We start from the raw sequence: 25,004 nt of genomic DNA on the forward strand, positions 1-25,004 counted from the left end.
CGGTGAATGGCAGTCATAGAGGGGAGGACACAGTATGATTTTTACAATGGCGAGCAACGTGACCAACACGCCAGCAAGAAAAACAGATTGGTTGATTGTCTGCCGTTCGCCACTCGGCTGGATTTCGGTAGCGTGCAGGATACCACGGAGCAGTCAATGAACCTGGAGCATGAGACGGCTGTGAAGTGGCAATGCCACATACAGAATGAACTCCAACATTAGCGAGTTCTTCACAGACTATTGCCTGCACAAATGCTGCTGTAGACAAGTTGTTCGATTCACTGGGGCAGGAAAAAAAGGTCTGCAGGAGCCATGGCTTCAAGTTCTCGCCGCACTATTCTTGTCACGTCATCTTATAATAATGGTCGCTGCACTCCTAACCTGTCCTCACAAGAGGATGTCGCAGCTGTGTTCGGCAGACGTGCGAACGGCGTTGCAATGCGGTGGCTCTTGGCCTGCTCAAAGCGTTGACACGCTACTATGATGGCCTGTACTGTTTCACAATTTTTTGCACATAAGCAGGTTGAAATCATTGTCAGCAATCCCCATTCAGTACACGCCCAACCTTGCCTGACTCGGCCATATCGCTGTCAACTTTACGGCACAGAGCCAGCACATCCTGGATGTAAGAGACGTATCATTCTGTGGACGTCTGGGTGCAGTTCGCTAGTTCTTTCTTAGCGGTGCTTTTCCGCCCAGCTGGACGGCTGAACAAGTCCCTCAGCTTCTGTTTGCATGTGCCCCAGTCGTTAAGCTCTTCCTCGTGGTTGTCATACCGCAATTTCGCTGTGCCTTATAGATAGAAGGCTAAGTTAGCCAACATAATTGTCTGATCCCATTTGTTGTGGGCACTTATACGCTCATATGTGGTAATCCAGTCTTGCACGTTGAGGTGGTCAGTGCCACAGAAAGTTCCTGGATCCTGCCGCTGAGCCAGCACAGCCGTCGGGGTTGTAGGCGCTAATGTGGGCCGTGCCATGTCGGGTCCCCTTTTGTCCATCATGTTGTCCAGTTCGAGGTGATGACCACTGCAGAGCTCCGTTGTTTTTTCTTATAAGTACTCCGCACCCCTCACCAATTTATTACCTTGCAGAAGTCGCACATAAAGATGTATTTACAATATTTACAAGAGAGACAACAATGCATAAACAAGATGGCTGTCGTAGATAAATTCCACCTCTACACGTCAAATTCTCTTCTTCTGACTGGCGCCAATGTTGGTTGCACCGTAAAAATATCATTCAATAAAAATAAGGAACAGCAGGGGTCCGAGTACGGATCCCTGTGGAACCCCAGATGTTACATCCTCGCACGGAGAACATTTGCCATTTAGAACTTGCTGTTTCCATGATGTTAAACAGTCAATTATCCATTTTTTAACAGAGTTATCAATATTAATGTACACAAGTTTCTGTATTAGTAACTGATGGGAGACAGTGTCGAAAGTTCTAAAAATTTAATAATAAGCACTCAATCTGTCCTCTACAATCGATACTGGAGGCTATATTGTAGTAAAATTTGAGCATCTGAGCTGTACAAGAAAAACCTTTTCGAAATCTATGCCGCTGATTACTCAGAAGTCTTATTGACGTAATGTGTTTAATTAAGGCCGTATAAATAATGTGCTCAAAAGTCTTACAAAGTCCTTACACTTTACGTCGAAAGTCTTTCAGAGGTCTACAGAGGTTTCAGAGGTTTACATCTTTTCTTTTGTACGGATCACCCATTGTATATTTGTACATAATTTAATTTTCCTTATCTTGATGTGTGCGTGATTGCTTATTTTTTCCTCTCCCCAGCTGGCAGGTGTTTAATGACAGCAGTGTTTCCTAAATAAACAATAAAAAATATAAATAATTTGCTAGGTCAGTGCACATGCACTGCGTAATGCACGGCTGCATGCATAAGTCCTCCACTCAACGAGCTTCCTTTACCTTGAACTCCATTTAACTGAACACATTTCCAGGCCCCCTCGAGTTCACATTATTGAGACTCAACCATACAAGCGATACACACTTAAGGTGAGTCTTCTTCAACAGTGAGCAAGTGCCCTTTTTTCACGAGTTGCATCTCAGAAGAGCCCACAAACATTGAGGTAACTTACCTGCAGTGTGTTGACTTGTCGCCCATTGAGGTAGATGGGACTGCCTACAAAATTGCTGTACTTCTCGATCACTTTGCCCACAAAGTCCACATCAGCAAAGTCCAAGCAATCCGGCTTCAACATGAGCACAATCTTGGTGCCTTCCTGGACGCCCTCGGCCTCCGAGATTTCGTACTGGCCCGAGCCATCCGAGAGCCAGCGCATCGCCTTGGCTCCTACGCAACGTGACTGCGAAAACACTTCCACCCGGTCGGCAACCATGAAGGCCGAATAGAAGCCAACACCAAACTGGCCAATGATGGAGTTTGCATTGGTGTCGTTCGCAGCCAGCTTCTCGAGGAACTCTTTGGAGCCTGACCGTGCTATGGTGCCTAAGCTCTCAACCATCTGAAATGCAACCAGACAAGATGATTGAGATTTGTCCTAAATGATTAAGTCTTAAGTCTGTTTATTTTTATCCCAACAATGAGCGCAGGCATAGGAGAAAAGTGACATTTGCCACTTGGGAGAGAACACGAGCCTTCCCGATATATACGGGACAGAACAAAGACACAAACACAGTTTCGCACATGTGATAATAGCGAGCGCGTTGCACTGAGAAACATCTAGTCACGTGCCTTAGCAGTCTACTAAAGCAAGAGAAATGCTTATTTTTAAGTTGTTTCAATGTACACAAAGCACCTTTTTTAGGTTTTCAGATAAATTAAAGGTGAATTATAATGCTTCAAGATTCACAAGTGGATCTTTTTCACACGACTTAAGCAAACGTTTTTTTCTTACAGACCAAAGACGGCCCAACTTCAGACCATTACATCTGCCGTGGTGTGCCGCAGGGTGGAGTGATGAGCCCTATTTTGTTCAACCTCGTCCTGGTAGGACTAGCGGATTACCTACCGCAGACAGTGCATGTCTCAATATATGCCGACGACATTTGCATCTGGGCCTCTGCGGTGACTCGCCCTCAGCTAAAGGGCCGTTTATAGTCCAACGTAACGTCCGCGCGCGCACACGCTACGTCACGTCGGCGAAAACGACCCCTCTATAGTCGGGCGCACCGGCGCAGCCAACGTAACCGGCGGCTTCTGACGCGCCCCGACGGGCCCGGCGCCGATATGGCTCCTGAGCCATTCGCACGTCGAAGTCGGCGGAACTCTGGCACCACAATGCATTGCGCGCGAAGAGAAAGGCGCCAACACAACTCCGCAGACGGCTTTTGTGGACGGCGCGCGACTTGGCGAACCTTCTGCGCATGCTCCGAAGATAGCAGCCTATGGCGCGCGCGTTGAAGTATAGAGGGGATGGCATCTCGGCTGGCGCAGCGCAACCGACGTAGCGTGACTGACCGCGAACGACGCTCGCCCGCGCGCCGATAACGTCGGACTATAAACAGGCCTTAAGAGCCAGGCTTCAGCGGGCGGCAACCATGACGACTTCTTATCTCCGAGAACAAGGCCTCAGTGTGTCTACTGAAAAGTGCGCATTACTTGGTTTTACGCGGAAAGAAATGGCATCGTATCCTGTTACCATCAATGGTCAAGCTGTATTCTATGTTAAGACGCATCGCTTTCTGGGCGCCATCATTGACCGCAACCTCTCGTGGAGCCCTCACTGCGTCTATCTCAAGAAGAAGCTAGTCGCCATTGCTCAGGTCTTCAAATTTCTATGCGGGAAAAACTGGGGTACACCAGTCCATTCTATGTTGCAGCTTTACAGGGTTTTGTTTCTCGGACTCCTACGTTACAGCCTACCAGTATTGTCAAGTGCATGCAAGACGAACTTTCGCGCCTAGGAGAGCATACAAGGTCAAGCCCTACGCATGTGTTTAGGGCTGCCTCGGTGCACCTCAACCACAGCAACAATTGCCATCGCAGGAGACCATACAATCCAGACACATGTAGCTGTCGACTCTCTCAGAGCGCACATTTTCCATCTGTCAAGGATCCCTGACCATCATTTGGCTTCCCTACCAGCCGAGAGACCTCAAGGGACCTTTTCACGAGTGATTAGCGTTCATCAAGAGTACATACCGGCATCTTTTACACCGGCGGGGAAGCCTTCCTCTCCCCTGTGGTGCCTGCGACCGCCTCAAGTGAATTTTGCTATTCCTGGAATTACAAAAAAGTCCAATCATCCATCGCCGGCTCTGAAGCAACTTACGCTCCTATTACTGCACCAGACGTATCATGACCGCATACATATATATACCGATGGTTCGACCTCACCTACCAGCTCAACTGCCACATTCGTTGTTCCAGCCAAGAACGGTACAGTTAAATTCAAATTGTTGCACACGACTACATCAACATCGGCAGAACTTGCAGCTCTCCATGCCGCTATGATGTACATTACCGAAGAGCCAACAGAGAAATGGGTCATATTTTGTGACTCTAAGGCAGCCCTTCACAGCATCAAGTCCGCATTACGTCCCAGAACTTACGAGCAAATGACATCTGAAATCAGGGAACTGCACCACCATGCTCTGGAAAGAGGACACCAAATTATATTTCACTGGATTCCTGCTCACTGTGGCATCGTCAGCAACAACCTAGCTGACAAGGCTGCCTGGTGTGCCCTAGGGGATACCAAGACGCGTCCAACACCTTTGGCGAGGTCGGACGCTGCCAGAGAACTTCGCCAACTTGCGCGCAAGAAGTCCCAAGATCTCTGGATTTCAAGTGGCTTCAATTGCAGATTACGTAAACTGGACCCCATGCTACGGCGACAACTGCCATCTAGCCTTTCCCGCGGCGAAGCAACCTTGTGTCGCTTGTGGCTGGGAGTGGCGTTTACGAACACATACTCCTACCGTATGGGAATGGCCGAGAGCCCGATGTGCGACTCCTGTGAGTGCGAGCAAGGAGACCATCGAGCACCTATTGTGTGCCTGCCCTCGCTACGATGTCCAACGCCGCTCTCTGCGGGCAACTTTACGCAGACTGGACTCGAGACCTTTCACCGAGTCGAAGATACTCGGACCATGGCCACACCCGTCACTGGCTCGAAAAGCAATTCGTGCACTAGTGCAGTACTTGAAGTGTACGGGCTTAACGGACCGTTTATAGTGTCCTTGTGTATGGTGTCCCTCCCACACGTACTCAGTGCTTACTCTCTCCCTTTCTTCCGCTTTCTATTCCCCTTTCCCCCACCCCCAGTGTAGGGTAGCAAACCGGATGCTGTTCTGGTTGACCTCCCTGCCTTTCCTACCCTTGTTTTCTCTTCTCTTCTTAAGCAAACATGACTTGAAATTATTATTACATGAGAAAACGTGTGCTGCAGGCTTCTATTTTAATGTACTCCTGCTACTGGTCCCTGCCTTTTCCCCCGCTAAATTTAGCAGGCTACATCAGTGGGAAGAACCAGAAGCAGTCCAGGGCCTATGTTTATGCATAGTGCAAGGATCTATATGGCAAGCTTACCGACCATCATGAACACTAAAAATAATTGAAGGTCTGGATGTTATATTGTCACATGTCTTCAAGGAGGACTTGTGCCGTTTAATGACAACAGCTGGCTCCCGAAAAACACAGCAGTGGAACCTGGCTATCAAATGGGCGGGGTATTGCGCTCTTCTTCCTTCTTGTCCTTCCTGCCTCTTCTCATGCACTGTGCCCACTACTGCAGATGGCATGTTTCCCCTTCCTCGAAAAGAGAATTGGCTCGATGGTTGAGAAGCAGTATAAGAAAAAGAGGGAGTCTGAGGGCTTCTGCGCAGGTCGCACAGTGGTGTTACCAAGAGCAAAGGTTGACCAGAGCACATGGTGCACTTCATATTTTACAGCACTCGCAATGGAGCTCACCGTAGCCCGTGACAAGCCGTAAACCTACATTTCTTCACGCACAACGGTGCAGATGAGTTCTCGGAGGTTGTTATCGTTGCTTCCGGTGGCCGTGAAAATATTGGAAAGGGATGCTCACTTGCCGTTCATAGAAGTCCGATCACTGCTGAAGCTTCTTTTCCATACTTACAGCCTAAGATAAAATTTCGGCGACAGTCTTCAGAGGGCTCCGCACAAGACCAGCGAAGAGCTGCTCCTTCACGCCTCGTATCAAGTGACGCGACTTCTTGTCCGCGGTCATTCGTGGGTCTGCTGGTCTGAAGAGGGGCGTCATTTCTTCGACGAACACAGTGACACTTTCGTTGGGGAGCTGGATGCAGGCCTGGATCACTTGTTCTGCTCATTTGCAGAGGTCAGCACAGGCATAGGTGTCTAGCAGCTGACGGCGGAACTCGGGCCACGACATCAGCAGCTTCTCAAGGTTTTGAAACCAGTTATTCGTGCCATCCTCCGGGTGAAAATAAACATTTCTAAGTTTAGTCTCGTTGTCCCATTGTACTTAGCCACGCGCTCAATGTCGGCCATCCAGTCTTCAAAGTCTTCGAACACATTGCCATGGAATGAGTTTGGAACCCGTGGGTTCTGAAGTGTGTAAATTGTCATCATTGGGCTACCCATGCCAGTTGAGGTAGTTGGAATCCCTGTGTTGTCTTCCGGAGGTTGTCCCCTGATCCTATGGCTGGCCCAATGGACAGGAGTCTCGACTGGCACTTTGCTGATGATTCCACTTCCAGGAGGGGTCTGTGGCATGAGCGAGAAATACCCAGCACCTCCACCACTTGGTCACGTGTGTTCAAAGAGGACTCGCAACGTTTAATGAGGACAGCTGGCTCTCGAAAAACACAGCGGTGGTACCTGGCTATCGAGCAGGAGGAGTAGCACGTGTGCTTCTTCCTTCTTGTCCTTCCTACCTCTTCTCTTGGGCACCCATTACTGCAGGTGGCAATATAGTCAACTTAATTAAACTAAGTTCTAGTGTTTTATGTGCCAAAACCAAGATATACCAAGGCAGGCCATAGTGAGGGACTCCAGATTAATTTTGACTACCTCTGGTTCTTTGATGTGCATCCCAATGCATGGCACACAGATGTTTTTGCATTTCGTCTCGTCAAAATGCCACCGCCGTGGTCGAGATTCGATCCCGCGCCCTCAGTCTTAGCAGCACAACACCCAAGACTATGCCACCATGGTGGTACAATCAACTTCCGTTAATTCAACGCTGATGGGACTGACGAAATCAATCATCACACTTTTTATGTGTTAGAAGTAGAAAATTCTAATATAAAAATGACATTGCAGCTTCAAAACAAAGGTGAAATCGAATGTGCACTCAACTGTCCAGCAAGAAAAACAGCAAGCCTCTGATGGTGGCAATAAAAGAAAAGGACAGAACCAGCAAACTTTACTTGCACCACTTCGCTAGTTCAACCTGCAACACATGTAATCCTCCGGAATGTTAAAATCATGCAACTCGACCCTTGATGCTAGCTTAAGATGTAAAAAAACTTGACTTGTTTGAATGTACTTCCTAATGAGACTGAAAGCGGGGGTCTTATTCTGCGACAATAACTTTCGGCAATAGGCCCGATTCAATAGTTCAGCAACTGATTACCCATGACATCATCCTGCACTGTCAACAAATGCTTTCGGATGCTTCAAAACACAAGAGAGAGCGTACCGTGAGAGTGCAGAGCAGTTCGGGTGTGTTGTTTTTGAGTATATCAGCCACAGTACAGCTTTTGCACACTGACTAGGGTTGACTATGGCCTTTTCAGGTAAAATAAATTAAAAAGAAAGTGTGAAATGATTTATTTGAATCATTAAACTGTGCTAGAACTCACATGGTTGCAAAGTACATTTCTGGTGGTATTATAATGTGACACACACTGTCTACATCTGCATGTCAGCCATCGTGCACAGCCATAGCGACATCATCTTCCAGTAGAGGAATCACGTGAGCAATGCATTGTTCATGGTGCCGCTGTCAGCTGCTCTAAGACACTGTCACCGAGCGTTGGCCCTTACACAAGGCAACACACTGCACTGGCCCATAAACAGTCAACAAATAGCCCTGCACAAAACCACATTCAAACCACCATCAAGAAATACTATAAACTACCATCTCTCCTCTCTACTGCAGTTCACCACCAACAGACTGAGAAAAGATGTGTTTATTCAATATACGTCGGGAGCACCCAACAACACCGTGACGTAAAATTGACATAGACTGGAACTACTAGATGGCACTATTCATTTTCCGGTCTTGCTGAAACAGCCAATCAGCACGCACCTGACGACAAAGCCGCCGCGGCGACACTGTAGGTGAAAGTGATCATTGCAGAATACGTCCCTAGAGTGTCGCCATCGTTTTGTTGTCATGCTATGTGAAAACCCGTTTCGTCATCATAATGTAAGAATACTTAGTCACCACCTTGTGATGACAATCATGCCGACACTGGCTAGGCCGGTTCTGACAGTAGGCTGTTGCAAACATGGTTTTCATTTTGGTTTCCATTAAATTTTAACAAACTCTATATTTATTCCATTTGTTTTTTGTTTCTCCACGGCACTACTTCCAGTTCAAGCGCATGTGGCATTCACTAGAAGTGAGATGGGCACTTGGGCACCCGGAGCTACATCACTTACAAAGGCCAATTGTGGTTGTCTAACTGTCTTGCTGGCTCATTACGGCACCCTGTGGCAGCTGCATTATTTACGTTATCCAGCCCACCGGTGCAATGGCAAAGGCCGCACACAGAAGGAGCAGGTAGACCAAACTGGTGTGTATAGACTGGAAATGTAAAGATGAAATATGTAGCGCTAGAAATCTGGAAAAATAAGGGTGAAAGGACCGCACTACTAGGAGACAGGATTGTTTCCATATACTTCACCAAATGAGGAAGAATTGTGTTCGAGCAAGATGCCTTGCTCGGCTAGTAGACATTGTTTACTTTATTGGGCAGATTTCATTGTTATGCTTCCCATTTCACCCCTCCCCTCTATGATGTGCATGGGCCTAGAGGATAACAAAGAAAAAAGAAATATTTAAATAAGCACATACTTCCTCTCGTGTCATGCCAATGCCCGTGTCCTGGATGGTGAACGTTTTGGCCAGCTTGTTGGTGGCAATGTGGATTTCCAGGGGAGCTTCAGCGGAGTCTGCTGATACCGACTCGGGTTCTGTAAGTCGCACATAGCGAAGCTTCTCAAGGGCATCACTTGCATTCGATACCAGCTCACGCACAAAGACCTCTTTTTCCGAGTACAGCGACCTGGCCACAATGTCCAGCAACATGCGCGTCTCTGCCCGGAACTCGTGCATTTCACTTGGCCCTTTTCTACGTTCATCATTCTGGAAGGAAAAACCACAAAGCAAAGAAACCACGGAAATTTATCACTTCAATCATTTTGTTAACACAACAATACTTGTATTCTTGTTGTGCAACTTCAGTCATTGCACCAAAACAACTTGTTTTCATCACTACAGGTATGTACATTCAACTGTATAAATTTGTGGACTAGAGAATCTGCGAAAACGTTGAATTTTAAAGCAGTGTGCAACCATAGCCAATAAAACCCTGCCACAATAAGGCTTTCACATCCACTGGAAATTCTAATACAAGGTGTAGCAGAATGTTGATACGTAGGAAGAAAAGGACAAACATGACAGTGTGCAGTACGGTGGTGAAGAGAAAAATCAACAGTGAATGGTGTCTTATGACATAGCACAAGCAGTGCTCAATGCTAAGAGCTCAACAGCCAACATTTCCTCACTCGACGTCCTTTCCAAAGAAACCAATGCCGCCATTGGCCTGCACCAGAAAAGTGCTCCCACCAGGACAACTGGTACTAGCAGCTGGCATGGTGACACAGGTTGGTGACCCATCTCGGCTTTCCCTTTCGCTGGACACCTGTCCCAAAAGGGCTGGCATGGCTGTACCTGGTTTATTGCCAAGTGGGCATCCAGGAAAGCTGACAGGGTTGACTGGATGGGTACAACCTGTCCCATTGGACACCTGGCCCAAAAGCCAAGCATGTGGATGTGCTAGTTCTTCAACCATGGTGTACAGCTACCCGAGCTCTCCCTGGCTCGCCTTTCAGCTCGACTGCTGTCCTTGGGACCGTCTGTACAACTGCAGTCCTCGTCCTCTTCGTCCACAATGTGGGTGAGCTCAGTTGCCACAGAAGGAGCTTCACCAGCGTGACACTTCCCGAGTGCAACTGTCGCATTGTTAATGTTTTCATGTCAACGCATGTTAAATGTTATTTGTTGAGTGATTAGAGCATTCTACTGTGTGTTTGTACTCCAGTGTCCCATGCAACTTCTTTCTGGACTGGTTCTGAACCCAACCCAATTCTATTTCATTGCACCAGGCTGTGTTCACAGACTGCGGAGATAGCTCTTTTTTTTCACAGACCCCATAGTTTGTAAACTTTTGCTGTTAACTGCACAAGCTGTAAGCTTAGCCCGAGTGTATATGATTTACATGTGTAAAATATGGTAGTGTTACTATTTCTTCTCCCAGACCAGACATAAGAACAGTCACAGTATTATTTCTTGAGTCTACTCAGGCTATCTTAACTCTTGCCCTGCCATGGGGAAGACAAATGCTTTCTGTAGGTTACGCCAGATTTTTTTTTCAGGAGGAACTACTGCACTCAATATTTTGTGTATTACATCAGCAAACAGCAGAATAAATTCACTTTTCCTGCATAAAAGCTTTATTAATGAGCTGCATGTCATAAAAAAAGATATAAATTGCCAGAATCAAGATTGTGGGATAAACAAAGTTTGTAAAGATATTACAAACTAGCCCAACAAAAGGTTCTGTTGTAAAAACATGCTTGTATCTAATATGTATATATCGCAAAAATTATGAGGTATACAAAATGTATTGCGGTCTAGTAGGCACTATCTCTGAAAAAAATCAATTTTTCACTGAAGAGGTATTCCCCTACAAGAATTGAAATGCAAACATTACAGTCCCCCCCCCCCCACTACATCTCAGTTGAAATCAACAAAAAGAAATGGGCATGGGCAGGACATATAATGAGTAGGGAAGATAACTGATGGTAATTAAGGGTTACGGACTGGATTCGAAGGGAAGGGAAGCGTTGCAGGGGGCGGCAGAAAGTTAGGTGGGCAGATGAGATGAAGTTTGCAGGGACGACATGGCCACAATTAGTACATGATTGGGGTAGTTGGAGAAGTGTGGGAGAGGCCTTTGCCTTGCAGTGGGCGTAACCAGGCTGCTGCTGATGATGATGACTACAGTTCGGCGTGCCAGGCTGTGGCTGCTGATGTACAACGAAAAGGCAGCATCCTAGACTCACTTCTGCTCGATCCATCGATAAAATCAGCTGCAGACATAGTGGTCTGCAACCTTTTGAAGCGCGCGCCATTCTTGGCGGGACCATTTTTTTCTTTCTACTTTGATGATCGCGAAATTTTGGAGTGCATTAAAAAATTAACGCCTCATGGGGATAAAGCGAACTGCTTAGAAAACAAGAATACAGTTCTCCTCCTTCGTGTCCTCCTATGGTGCAGAGTGTCAGTGAGTGGTGCGGAAGACCTCGAAAGCGGCATTTGAAACAATCGACAGTGGGCAGCCATTTCTGCTTTCTGCTTCGACAATTGCAAAAACTTTGGAATGCATTCAAAAATCGCCCTCTGAGAGGAAAAGCGAACTGCTTAGCCAACAAAAATACAGTTCTCCTTCACGTCCAATAGCGCAGTGTGCCCGTGAGAAGCGCGGAAGGTCTCGAAAGTGGCATTTCAAACCATCGTTATCAGGCTAACGATGCCGAATGGGCAAGGTACAGGAAAAGTTAGGCAATACTTCTCCCACACAGCTATTTCACGGTATTATGCACATCAAAAAATTATACATTTCAGACTGAGCTCCCAGCAGGTCTCACTACACAATCATTTCCACAAAAGATGCTGCCAATGGTATGACTGACAGACAGCAATGTTTGTAAGGGCACAGTTTTATAATTGAACAAGTGCTTAAAATCAGGTAAGTTGATTTGGGTTCAACATCAGCCTATTTTTCTGTCCACTGCAGAATGACAGCCTCTCCTGGAGATATCCACTTAGCCCTCTCTTGTGCTAGATGTTTTTCACCTTATACCTGCAAACGTCCTAACTTCATCACAGCACTTACTCTCAGCTGTCCTCAACTGCGCTTCCTTTCTCTTGACACCCATTATACAACTCACTGGTTCTCTTTCTTACACATGACGTGGCCTGCCCAGCTCTATTTCTTCCTGTCAATGCCAACAAGAATATCGGCTAACCCTGTTTTTTCTAAACTGCTATCTTTCTGTCCCTTAAAGGGTCCCTCAAATGGTAAAGAAATTTTCTAGACGCAGAGTACAGCTACAGTACAGAGCCACAATTTAAGTGAAGCATCTTATATGAAGAGAGCTATGGACGATTACAAGTTACTGTCCTCCCTATCCATGCTTTTTCTCCTCAACTCGTTTTCAGAGTGTTCAGGGCTAAGCTCTGCCTTCACTGGCTCTATGTCATGATGTGACATTGTGACATCTTGTTCTGGTTGTCTTGTAGCCAGCACGCAAAGCCTCTCTAACTTCTTCACTTGCCGCTTGGCTGTCGATCCTCTATGACAGCTCTCCAAGCAGCGTGTGTTGCAAGTGTTCTGCCACAGCCAAGTGTGTCTGGTATTCCGGTAACTGCAGGTGAGCTGGGCATTTTGACAGATGGGCGCAAGTGTAAGCTAAAGACCCTCCATACTACCACTGCTGTGATGAAGGGGTTTTAAAATAAACTTGAGCAGCCTGCACAGTGCAGCCACTTGGTGGTACAGAGCTTAACCAGCCAAAAACAGAGCTACTATTGCTGTAACTAAGTGTAAAACATTTTAAGCATTTAAAAAGATGTGTTCACGATTATGATCCCACCACAAAACTTACACAACCAGCAAAGTAGAACACACGTTGTCACTGCCATATTAGCTCTGTGTTTGTCTGGTTGAGCTCTATGCCACCAAGTGGCATGGAGTTCAACCACCATGTAGGCTGTTCATGTTCGTGCCTCTGTTCATTCGGTAGAATGCACAATCTGTTTGTGCTTCTGTTCCCCCTTGTCTACCCTAATTCCGGATGTGCTAAAACTCTCTGTTGTGGTAGTAATATTCTGGTGTGAAGTAATGGCTGCAAACACATAGATGCTGGCACCGAACGGACACTGACAGCCTGATGCGCTGCAGCCACTCTGCTCACATGTTGCCTTGCAGAGGGACACAATGTCGCAGCTTGACTCGTGGCTGATCACCACATTTGCAGCCCCCAACATAAAGGTAATCCATGGTGCTCGCAAAAAGAAAGCTCGAGACAAACAATGACTGCGCGGCTCCTGTCAACACAAGAGAATGTTGTAGCACAAGCAGACAACACTTGCTGTGTGCCAGATGTACTTGAGCGTAGTGATAAATTGTCATTGTGTATTGTTTCTTTTATTTATAGAAACAAATGAACCAACATTCCAGCTATTATGAACAACATTTGTTCACCATAAAGTTGAAAAAATTATTGATGACACAACCTGGATAGCCAATCGGATAGTCTGCCCAAGAGATGTCAATTTGGATGGGGCAGCTGAAAAGTCAGGGGAATGGTGCGACTGCGATCAGTAGCGATGCATATTTTTAAAACCGTATAATAAATTACATGCTTTATGTGGAGCACTTAACTGCGTCACTTAATGGTCAAAAGGACCTATCCTGATGACTCAGCACGTTTGTACAATATCACCAAAATCATTTCACGGCCACTTTAATGTTACACTTATATTTTATTCCATCACCTTCTCACTGCGATCACTCTTTGGCTTCTTCTCAGGCCTCTTTGTTATATACTGTTATACCAACATTGTTATTAGGTGCAAAATAAGACTATCAATCGGCATTAAATACCAAAATACTGTAATATAAGACATGGAAAGCAACATGTATCATAAGACAATTACGGTTAACAACAATATTCTACATGAAGTGCTTTGACAAAAACTGAAATCTATGCCGACCAGCAACATATCTTCACAAGGTGCTCACAAGGAAACCGAAACTAAACAAGGTAATGTAAAAAGCTTGTATACACTAGCAACAAAAAAGGATGCCGAGAAGAGAAGTAAGAGTGATGGTGGGTGTGCAGATGCTAGTCATTAGACATCCAATCTCTTTTGTCTTGTAAGGTGACAAACAGTATTCATCACCTACACTTATGGGGTACAGAATCTTGCCTTATGTGGCTTTTTACGATGTTTACATATTTGAAGGATTTTCTTCATGAAAAGTTGGGTTTTTCCTTTGCAATGGAGGGGGTTTAATAGAGGAATAAGGAGACTGGAGGAGGAAAGAAATATAGCACAGCGGGGGCAGGGCATTTGTTGGCAAGCTAAGTCTAATAATGTATTGCAAACTTTGGAGTCAACACTGCATTTTCATTCCTTTTTAATTATCATAAAGAGCCTTCAAAAACATTCCCCAGCAATTGAGATATATCTATAAATTTTGTAACTGGCACTGTACAGGGTCTAGCGAAAGCAGTAAAAAGAAGAGTTCATTTTTGTTTAATAAAGGCAGCAAATAGTTCGAATTTCGAACATGAATATAACTGTCTTTGCTATTTAATTCACATTCATAACAGACTCAGCGGCAAGGCAAGCTGCTACAGGGCCAAGTGGCAGCAATAACAGCATGCGAACAACTTTTGGCAATTATTGCATGATGAAGGAAATGTGTTGCTCTGAACGGTGAACCTGAGATGAACAGTTTGCTTCGCCACAGACTCTGATACCGCTGCTGTTCTGTGTGCATGCGCTGTCACATGGCATTTTTCACATTCTGCGGGCTTCCTTCATTTGCCGGAAAAGGTAAACATGTGACGTGTACCTTGCTGGAAGCACCTCACATTTATGTGTCTTACAATTCTCAACAACCACTCATTGACATTTCAACAATTAGAACAACAAATAAAAACTTTGATTACTTTTCATTAAATAACTGCACTAAAATTTGGTACTGGCTTCTCAACAAGATTCTAAACAACATGCACTTGGTCCTATTCGCATAGGATTGTCTCTTCTTTTTAAGCTGTGCATAATAGCTGGGACACACTTTACACATTTCTCCACCAGTCCGTGCCAATTATCTTCTCGTTACAGCTTATAACAAGCAATTAAGACTACTCAATATTAGTACCCACAGTATTGTGAATAAAACAAGCATTTGTAGTACTCCCGCTACAACACGATCCACACATCACTGTTCTTACAGAGACTTGGTTGCATGCTCAACTGCCCAATGATGATGTCTTCCCCCATCCTATACTGCTTTGCATAAGGACAGGACCATTACAGGAGGAGGGTTGGTCATCTTAATTAAAAACTGCATTGAGGCTGTTTCAATGGAAGATGTAAATGAAGTAGAATGCATATGTATTACGGTAACTTGTAGGGGTCATATTTTTATTTTATTTGGGCTGCACAGAGCACCAGATGTCACTCCGGAATACCTCAGCACACTGAAATTGTTCTGAGGCTAAATTTTAGAATAAGAACTGGCAGCGCCTTGATGCCAGCACTAACTTCTCCAAATATGTTAACATAGTTTTTGACATTATGCTTATGCAAGACCTCTTACAAGTACTTCATGTACCAACAGGCGTACAGGGCAATTTCATGTCAGTATTCAGGGTGTCTACCAAGTTGACATTTCCAAGTTCCCTGAGTATTCCAGGTTTTCCCTGAGTGCCTTTGCAATAATCCCCGAGTGATGCAGAACTGTTTTATGTCGAGACAAGCTGAAACCATATCGCCCGATGCGGTCACTCTCTAGTGAGCATATCAAAAAAATAAAAAAAACAACTTAATCCAATTTGAATGCTAAGGAGTAGTGTTCATGTTATTCAAGAAGAGAATAGAAGGGAGGAATTAGTAAAATGCACAGCAAATAAAATGTCTTAGAAAAAAAATTGCAAATCGAGTTGGACATTCTCAAATATGAAAAAAAAAAGGAGATGCAAACAAAAGCAAATATTTTCGAATATGAGCTATTTCTATCAATTGATAGCAAGCTCAGTGGTATGAGGCTCGAGCTTTGTCACAATTGAGCTTCTCTCTCAACAGCTCGCAAGTCAACCTCAACTGTCCTGACATACTCTCAGCCCACACACGACGCCTCATTGTTGGGTTTCACTGCTTCAAAGAGATTATTTTGGTTTGGATGAGGGACACTTGCATCTCGGCATCAGCCAACACTATTTTTTGAGCTCAAGTTCCTTCAAAACAGCAGCAGCATGCTTCCTTTCCCGTTCATTCTTCAATGCGTAGGTCCTTTCTGTTCTCGTACTCCTTCCGTCACTCGTTCGCCTCATGGACCATTTGAAGCATCTCCTTGGTCACTTGCACAGTCCACGTCCTAGTTTTCGAACTCCTTAGGGGCCGCGAAAACGTCCGAAAAATCGGCCAGTTGGAATAAAATAAATGCATGTCATTTAGTGCCCTTAAGGGCTCAAACCACCACAGGCACATTTGAAAACGCTCTGAAGGCCTGTCGGGACACGTATTAGGCAAATCGGTGCTCGCACTGCGACAGGAAATAAGGGGTGCACACGTGTATAATTAAGGAATACATACTGTATCCCGTGGCAATAGCCCCTTCCCACGCTTGTTACGCTTCACTGCAATACTTTTGCGTATGCTTCACCAAGTAACATTTCTGTACGGAGGCAAAGCTGACTTTCAGAAACCGGCAGTATGCAACGCACCGTGCATTCCAAGCTTCTAAGCCAATCGCGAGGACCGCAAAGGCAGAGTCCGTGCCATTGCTGACAGCAGCGAATTGTTTCAATAAAAAACACGGCACCCAACGGCAAGAAGCTTCACAGCGAATGTCGAAGCACCTAGGCCTAGCGTTGCCGCAGCAGTGGCTACGGCTACCAGCGGATCTGCGTGCGAGAGTGCCGGTTTCAGGCGGCGAGGTAATCAAGATGGCAGCAGTGGTGGCTTTGATTAATGCCATTTCGGACCGGCGGTCACGGCAAAACGTCCGGAAAATCGGACAGCGAAGAGTTCTTGCGTGCAAAATTTCAGACGTTCTGATACATTGACTATGGGGTAAGTGGTGGTGCCGTGAAGCCGTCCAAATTATCGGGTATACGGAAAGTCGGTCGTTGACTGTGCACTGGCAACTGCTCCAACCGACGACTGGACGTCAAAGACGATTCATTACGATTCCCGTCTGTTGGCCGAGCCAGCAATACCGCGACTTTCGACCCTTTCAATAAAACTACAGTTAATTTTCCCTGATAGAGGCACAAATTCCCCGAGTTCTCCCCGAGTTTTTCCAAACTACTGAAAACCCCTGAGAATTCCCGGTTTTCCCAGTTGGTAGACATCCTGGTATTAAACCTTGTGTTCCTTAACCACATTTTCTATGAATACACTGTAGAAGTAGGACAAGGTCTCTCCGATCTTCAACTCCAACATCTTCATCTTCAACTCCAACCAAAATAAATTTTGGTTAGAATTTCCTTTCTCTTTAATTCCCTTTTAAGAGTTGAAATAAGTGGTCAACGTTCCCTCCTTGAACATTAGGGGTGGTTCCCAGTTCTAAATTGTGGTGAAATGAACTTTACCAACTGGATAAGGAAACTGCAGTGAACTTTACAAAGTCTATAAACGCAGCAACATTATGCACAAGAACTGTGCAGTTTGTTACTACTTGCGAAAAGGTAATACGAATGGTTTTTTAATGCCATTTTAGAGAGCAGTGGACTACACACCAACATATGTCAGGTTCAGGTGGTCAACTTTGGGAGCCAAGTGACCGATCATAGCCATGTGACATCACTTGCAGTCATCATCATCATCAACCTATTTTAAGACTGCTGCAGGACGAAGGCCTCTCCCTCCAATCTGAAATGACCTCTGTGCTACGCCAATGGATTCCAACTTGCACCTGTGAATTTCTTAATTTCATCACCCCACCTAATCTTTAGCCATCCTTAACAGCCTTTCTCTTCTCTTGGCACCCATTCTGTAGCCCTAAAGGTCCACTAGTTACATAACCTACGCGTTACATGACATGCGCAGCTCCATTACTTTCTCTTAATGTCGATTAGAATATAGGCTATGCCTCTTTACTCTCTTATCCACACCACTCTCTTCCTGTCCCTTAATGTTATGCCTATCAATCTTTGTTCCATCGCTCTTTGTGCAGTTTTAACTTGTTTTCGTGCTTCTTTGTCAGTCTCCAAGTTTCTGCCCCATATGTTAGCACCGGTAGAATGCATTGCTTGTACAACTTTCTTTTTTTTTTCCAGGCTTGGAGTGGCACTTGATATCGGCTAAAATGCCGAGAACCAGTGGGGCTATACTAATCAAATTAGGAAGGCCCATTAAGCTTCAACAAAGACACTCCCTCACCAGAACAGAAATTGGCTTCCCTGGTGCAGCGTTCAGTCACTACCTCCCTCATGACTGCTACAATTAACCTGTGACCCTCAGTCCCCAGCAGCTGCAGAGTATCTGACCAAGGTGACGTTTACCTAGGACAATTACTCACAGGAAACCCTGATCATGCAAAGGAAACTTACGGAATTAAACTGGGTTGGAGCGCATACAGCCGACATACTCAGATCCTTATGGGAAGCTTACCATTATCACTGCCAGTGTGTTCTCAAAATCACCAAGTAATCAAGCAGTCCATCACAACAGAGCAACTGCCATTCTCATTGTGTTGCCCCAGCCAAGCGTAGCGTAGCAGAACAGGTCATAAAAGCGACACCAACGGTCAATCTTCGAACGAGAGTTGGTGGGGCCGGCTCTCATACAAGACGATTATCTGTGCAGCTCTTGAGTTCCTGTACTTCACAGTGCAGAGATTAGTTGAATTGAATAGACCTATTATCAAAGCGAAAGCATTATGTGTCCCACAAGGCAGAAAATTTGGCATGAACGAGCGATGGTAGCAAAAATGGCTGACAGTGCAAAGAGTAAAAACACGTCAGGAAATGCTCAGATTGACATCGAATTTCTCGGGGAGGTCCCTATAAGCAAAGTAAATTAGTGGCTTTGAAAAGAAAATTTGGTACATTTGGGTCTGGGTGGGAATTAAGCCCGGACCCGTGGGGAGCGAGAAGAGCTCACTTCCCCAATGCCATGGCGGCTCCATGGTCTGCCTAAAGGTATGCCTAGTGTGTGCATCACTGGGAACGAGGCAGTGCAGCCAACGAAGAGGTGTCAGCGCCACATCATGAGTGTAAAGCAAGGGTGCTGCCTCCCGCGCATCGCTTGGTGGTCAGATTTCATCGGTGCTGAGTCCACTGCGATGGACTCGCAGTAGACCACAAGTGTATAAAATGAGCATGCTGCTTCTTGCACGTCAGTTGCTCTTCGGATTTCATCGGTGCTGTCTCTGCTGCGGTCAACTCTGACACATCTACTTCAGCGGCAGCTGTGAAACATGTAGATGATGAAGTAGGTGACAGACTTACAACAGACCTACCATTAGACATCAAGGATCGCATAGCTTGAAATAAAATTCATCGTTCTGCAGCAAAATTTGCCGGTATGTGGCCCAATCTTCTTTAGCCTATGGGAGACAGCACACACATACGGTAGCATATGTGCCGTATGCGCATGATGTCTCCCATAGGCTAAAAAAGATTGGGCGGCGTGCAGCGTACATTCGTTTTCTCAACCCCAGAAAAGTTGGCAAGGCTCTGTAAATGTGTAAATGCGCCTAAATCATGTCAGAGTTGTTGCTCTGTCTGGCGCAGAAAACGTTTTGCGATGTGTGCAATGAATATACTTTACCAGATTCCCCTGCTTTACAGCAGTAAATATGTTGGACAGACAGGCTGGTGCTAAAACGATCATTTAAGCAAGCACTATAACGGCATTCATAACACTGTTCAAGGCCATTTGGGCATCCATTGCCGGGATTGCGGCCACGTCGGCTCCGTACCCCTTTTTGAAGATACAGAAGTTTTAGGGAAACACTGCTCACACAGGAAATTATACAAGCTGATTTCATGAGAAAACTGGGTTGTGTGTGCATTAGTGCTCCCTCTACCCTCTATCGTGCTGACACCTAGTGAAGTCATGTATATCAACAGATAGAAATAGTAATGTGCATTTTTTTTTAGTGACCATGTTCTTAGTGCAATGACTTGCTGTTAGAACACCGCTTGCGACTGCTTTTCATTTCCTGCGCATGCCCCCTCTTGTATATATACACATTATGTGGCAATGCAATAACATATTGCTGGAAGTCAGCGCAGTGTGTGTCGCCTTTCACAGTCCTTTTCCTTCGCGCTGTATGTTGTTTTTATCATGACCTGTTGAAAGCCCAGAGCGGAAAGCAAGCGTACACCAATCTGTGCTCAGAAATGCGAGCGCAAGCACGGAGCGAGCTGCGCCAATCCAATGCAGAAAAAAATAGGGGGAGGGGGAGCGCAGCGCCACCAGCTTGTGACCACGACCTACTGGAATTCTAGACCTGCACATATATCCGGCTTCTATGGGAGCCACTTGCGCCCACTCTCGTTCAACCGTTGCTGTCGCTTTTATAACCTGTTCGTCTGCTACTCTACAGTTGACTGGTGCGGCCTTGTAATTAGTACGGTGGCTGTTGTGTTGTGACAAGTGCTTGCCTAGTTTATGATTTTTGCAAACACTGTGACAGTGATGTCACAAGGCTTTGATCGGTCACTTGGCTCCAAAAGTTGACTGCCCGAACCTGAAAAATATCGGTGTGCACAGTCCGCTCCTCTCTAAAATGGCATTAAATAGCCGCTCCTATTCCATCTTTCAGGCAGTAGCAAACTGCACAGATCTTGTACACCGAGTCCCATTGTTTATAGAGTTCATAAAGTAGACAACAGTTTCACTGTACAAGTTGTAAAGTTCGCTTCTGCGCTCTTTAGAAACTGGAAACCGCCGTAACGTTCAACGATAGAACAATTACCACTCATTTTAACTCTTAAAAGTTTTCCGTGAATGCGTTGCGAGTTCAAAAAGAGAATTACATATACAGCTTCACTGCACACGTTTCTTTCGTACCACCGTACCACGCAGGAGAGCTAGCTTTGCGGTTTGAAAAGAGTTCCATGACACAAGGCCTGCAGTGCAGCACGTTTTAAAGCACTGAGATCGCTTTTGCAAGCATTTTACTGACCAGGATATCAAACAACATTAAAAACAAGCTATGCTCACCTTTCCTTGAAACTGACTCAACCAATTCATTGCACATGTCAAGCACAGGACTTGTGAATAGTTTTACCAGACCCTCTGCATTTCACTACGGCATACAGCAGTAATTCCTAATGTCATCTACGACATTAGGCTATCTGTGATCAACTCAAAAAAGCTAGATTATACTATGCATCCTCTAAAACAATTTTTCCTGTCTTTTACTAGTGCTACATAGGAAGACGCAGATGAAAAGCTATACACAAGTATACTTACAAGGCAATACGCCGCACTTGGCCAAGAGGCAAAAGCCCGTGCTAGCCTCTAATCGTCGTCGTTGTCTTCACACTGCTTGGCTCTTCGTTATTGCAAATACTGTTCCGTAGCACTACCCCCGGTGGCAAAAGCGCCATCCCGGAGCGACTAAAGGCCGGACTCGGAAGCAGTGTAGTAGGCCTTGAGCCTACTGACGTGCACGACATCACTAGATGTCAGAGTAAAGGACGAGGTTTAACTCACAGGAGCAATTTCGTACGTCACAGGCATCACCTAGCGCAGCACGTGGTAAGGCCCTGTGTATCGCGAGAGGAGCTTTTCTGAAAATCAGACGTGACGAGAGGGCCACCACAGGAGCACGAGCGCACCAGGTGAAAACTGTACATCATGGTGGCGGGCGTTGTACTGATGCTGCTGAGTGGTTTGCGAGGCCGTCAGTCGAGCATAGGCAAGCTGGCATGCATGGTTGGTTAGGGCAACGGCATCGCGCGCATACTTGCTTGTTGAGATCGCAGCAGGCGGAAGTGCCGTGTCAAGGGGCAAGGTCAATTCGCAACCGTACAGTAGATAAAATGGAGAAAATCTGGCAGTGTCGTGCCAGGAAGAATTATACTCAAATGTGACGTAAGGAAGGGAAATGTCCCAGGCATGGTGGTCCTTGGAAACGTACTTGGACAGCATATCCGTAAGAGTACGGTTTAACCACTCTGTCAGGCTATTGTTTTGAGGATGGTATGAAGTAGTGAGCTTGTGTTAAGTGGGGCAGGAACACACAATGTCGGCGATAACTTATGAGAGGAAGTTACGACCACGGTCAGTAAGCAGCTGTCGCAGGGCGCCATGAAGTAAGATAATGTCGCGCAAGAGAAAGTCCGCATCGTCAGTGGCGCAATTGGTAGGGAGAGCTCGCGTGATAGCGTATCAGGTGGTGTAATCAGTTGCGACGGCTACCCATTTGTTCCCAAAAGATGACGTGGGAAAAGGACCGAAGAGGTCTAATCCAACACAAAAGAACGGTTCCACAGGGACGGTGATTGGCTGGAGATGACCGGCACGTAGCACCTGAGGTGTTTTTCGACGCTGGCAGGGATCACAGGTAGGAACATAGCGTCGGAAGGAGCGAGCGAGACCAGGCCAATAGAAGCGGCGGCGGACGCGGTCGTACGTGCGGGTTACGCCAAGATGCCCTGCAGTGGGTGCGTCATGCATCTCAAAGAGCACAGTCTGTCCTAGATGTTTTGGCACGACAAGATCAGATCCGTCAGGGAGGAAGTTCCTACGGTAAAGAATGCCGCTCTGGAGGACATACCGGCGAACGGATGCGTCGGTAGGTGTAGAGCGCAGGCACTCAATGAGTGCTCGCAGCGATAGGTCTCGGTACTGCTCATCAGCGATGTTAGCGAAGGCAGACACAGAGTAAATGCCATTGGCGGTACTACTGCCGGCGTCGTCAGGCTCGTCTATCGGGTAGCGAGACAGGCAGTCAGCGTCCTTGGGTAGTCGGGCCAGATTTGTAGGTGACAGTACACGAATATTCTTGGAGGCATAAGGCCCAGCGACCAAGTCTTCCTGTAGGACCTTTCAGTGAGCATAACCAGCAAAGCGCATGACGGTCTGTGACAACGGAAAAGGGTCGGCAATATAAGTATGGGCGGAACTTCGCAACCGGCCAAACTAGGGCCAGACACTCACGCTCAGTGATGGAATAGTTGCGCTCCGTGGGCAAGAGGAGCCTGCTGGGGTAAGCGATAACACGGTCGTGGTCATGCTGGCGTTGTGCCAGTACTGCGCCAATTCCGTGACCACTGGCATCAGTACGGACTTCGGTAGGCGCAGAAGGATTGAAATGGGCCAGAATGGGAGGCGTTGTGAGAAGGTCGATTAGATGCGAAAATGCAGAGGCCTCGTTATTGCCCCACTGGAAAGGGCGTCTTTTTTCAAAAGCTCGGTTAGTGGTCGTGCTATGGCCACGAAATTGTTCACGAAATGGCAGAAGTGCGAACAAAGGCCGATGAAGCTGCGCACATCCTTGACACACTTGGGAACGGGGAAGTGCGTAACAGCATTAATCTTGCCTGGGTCTAGTTGCACTCCGTTTGCGTCAAAGAGATGGCCAAAGACGGTAATCTGGCGACGGCCGAATTGGCACTTCGATGCGTTGTGTTGCAGACCGGCTCAATGAAAAACGCCCAGGACTGCTGAGAGGCGCTCGAGGTGTGTAGCAAACGGAGAGAATACTATAACGTCGTCCAAGTAACACAGGCACGTGGACCATTTGAAACCGTGAAGAAGGGAGTCCGTCATGCGTTCAAAAGTGGCAGGAGCGTTACATTAGACCAAATGGCATCACTTTGAATTGATAAAGACCGTCGGGTGTTACAAAAGCAGCCTTCTCACAGTCGAGATCGTCCACGGCAATCTGCCAATAGCCGGAGCGAAGGTCAATAGAGGAGAAGTAGCGAAAACCGTCGAGGCAGTCAAGGGCATCATCAAGCTGATGTGGGGGATACACATCCTTTTTGGTAACCCTGTTTAGGTGCCAACAATTCACGCAGAAGCGCCATGAGCCATCCTTCTTCTTTTCACCAGTACAACAGGTAACGCCCACGGAGTACATGACGGTTCAATAATGTTCTTGGCAAGCATGTTGCGAACTTCTGGGTGAATAACTTGACGCTCAGGCGGTGACACTCGATACGGGCGGCGATGAATAGGAGGGGCATCGCCGGTATTAATGCCATGTTTAACAGCTGTAGTTTGACCCAAAGGACAATCATTAAAGTCAAAGATATCATGGTAGGAAAACAGAACGCGGTAGAGCTCACGAGCATGCTCGGACGGCATGTCAGGCGCAATCATTTTCTGTAAGTCGGCGATGGTACATATTGCCGACTGCGATGGTAGAGCAGGATCGGCTGAATTGTCGTCTACTGGAATAGATGCTACTGAGTGATCCTCGAATGAGCAAATCTGGGCCAGAGACATCCCGCGTGGCAGCACTTGTGTCGTCAAGCCAAAATTGACCACTGGCAGACAGACGCAATTTGCCGTAGTAGATAAAACTGTATGAGGTACTGTGATCCTGTGTGTAAGGAGGATGTCTTGCATAGGAGCCGCAACGGAGAGAATATTGGGCACTGGTGGGGATGACACTAAGTCAACATAAGTCCGTGCCAAAGGTGGCAAGCGAACGAAATCGACAGACCTGAGGCAACAGGGGTCTGGTTCAGCGGGATCCAGAACAGGCAGGTCAAGGCAGAGAGTACTGGCGGAACAATCGATGAGAGCAGAATGTGTGGAGAGGCAATCGATGAGAGCAAAATCTGCAGGAGGAAGTCTAAGCCGAGGATGATGTCGTGGGGACAGTGGGCGATGACTGAATAACACGATAATGGAGCAATCGGCGAAGGAGACGAGGGCGGCACACGTACTAGTTACAGGGGCTGTTCCGCCATCGGCGACACGGACAACAGGCGTCGTGGCGGGTGTGATTATTTTTTTCAGGCGGTTATGAAGGTCAGCACTCATTAACGACAAATGCGCCCAAGTGTCTATAAGAGCAGAT

The 25,004-nt window shown here is 46.5% G+C and overlaps 1 protein-coding gene across 1 annotated transcript in view; it reads right to left on the reverse strand.

The window, feature by feature from the left end:
- Nucleotides 1-25,004, reverse strand: part of Trap1 (TNF receptor associated protein 1) — a 135,723-nt gene that overhangs the window by 106,151 nt on the left and 4,568 nt on the right. The window contains exons 2-3 of the mRNA XM_070522727.1: nt 9,002-9,292; nt 2,105-2,491 (exon numbers count right to left, since the gene is read on the reverse strand). Coding sequence (XP_070378828.1) covers nt 2,105-2,491; nt 9,002-9,292 — 678 coding nt within the window. The remainder of the gene's footprint in view (nt 1-2,104; nt 2,492-9,001; nt 9,293-25,004) is intronic.

This window comes from Dermacentor albipictus, chromosome 7 (genome assembly GCF_038994185.2).
Source record: "Dermacentor albipictus isolate Rhodes 1998 colony chromosome 7, USDA_Dalb.pri_finalv2, whole genome shotgun sequence".
In the NCBI taxonomy this organism is placed as follows: domain Eukaryota; kingdom Metazoa; phylum Arthropoda; class Arachnida; order Ixodida; family Ixodidae; genus Dermacentor; species Dermacentor albipictus.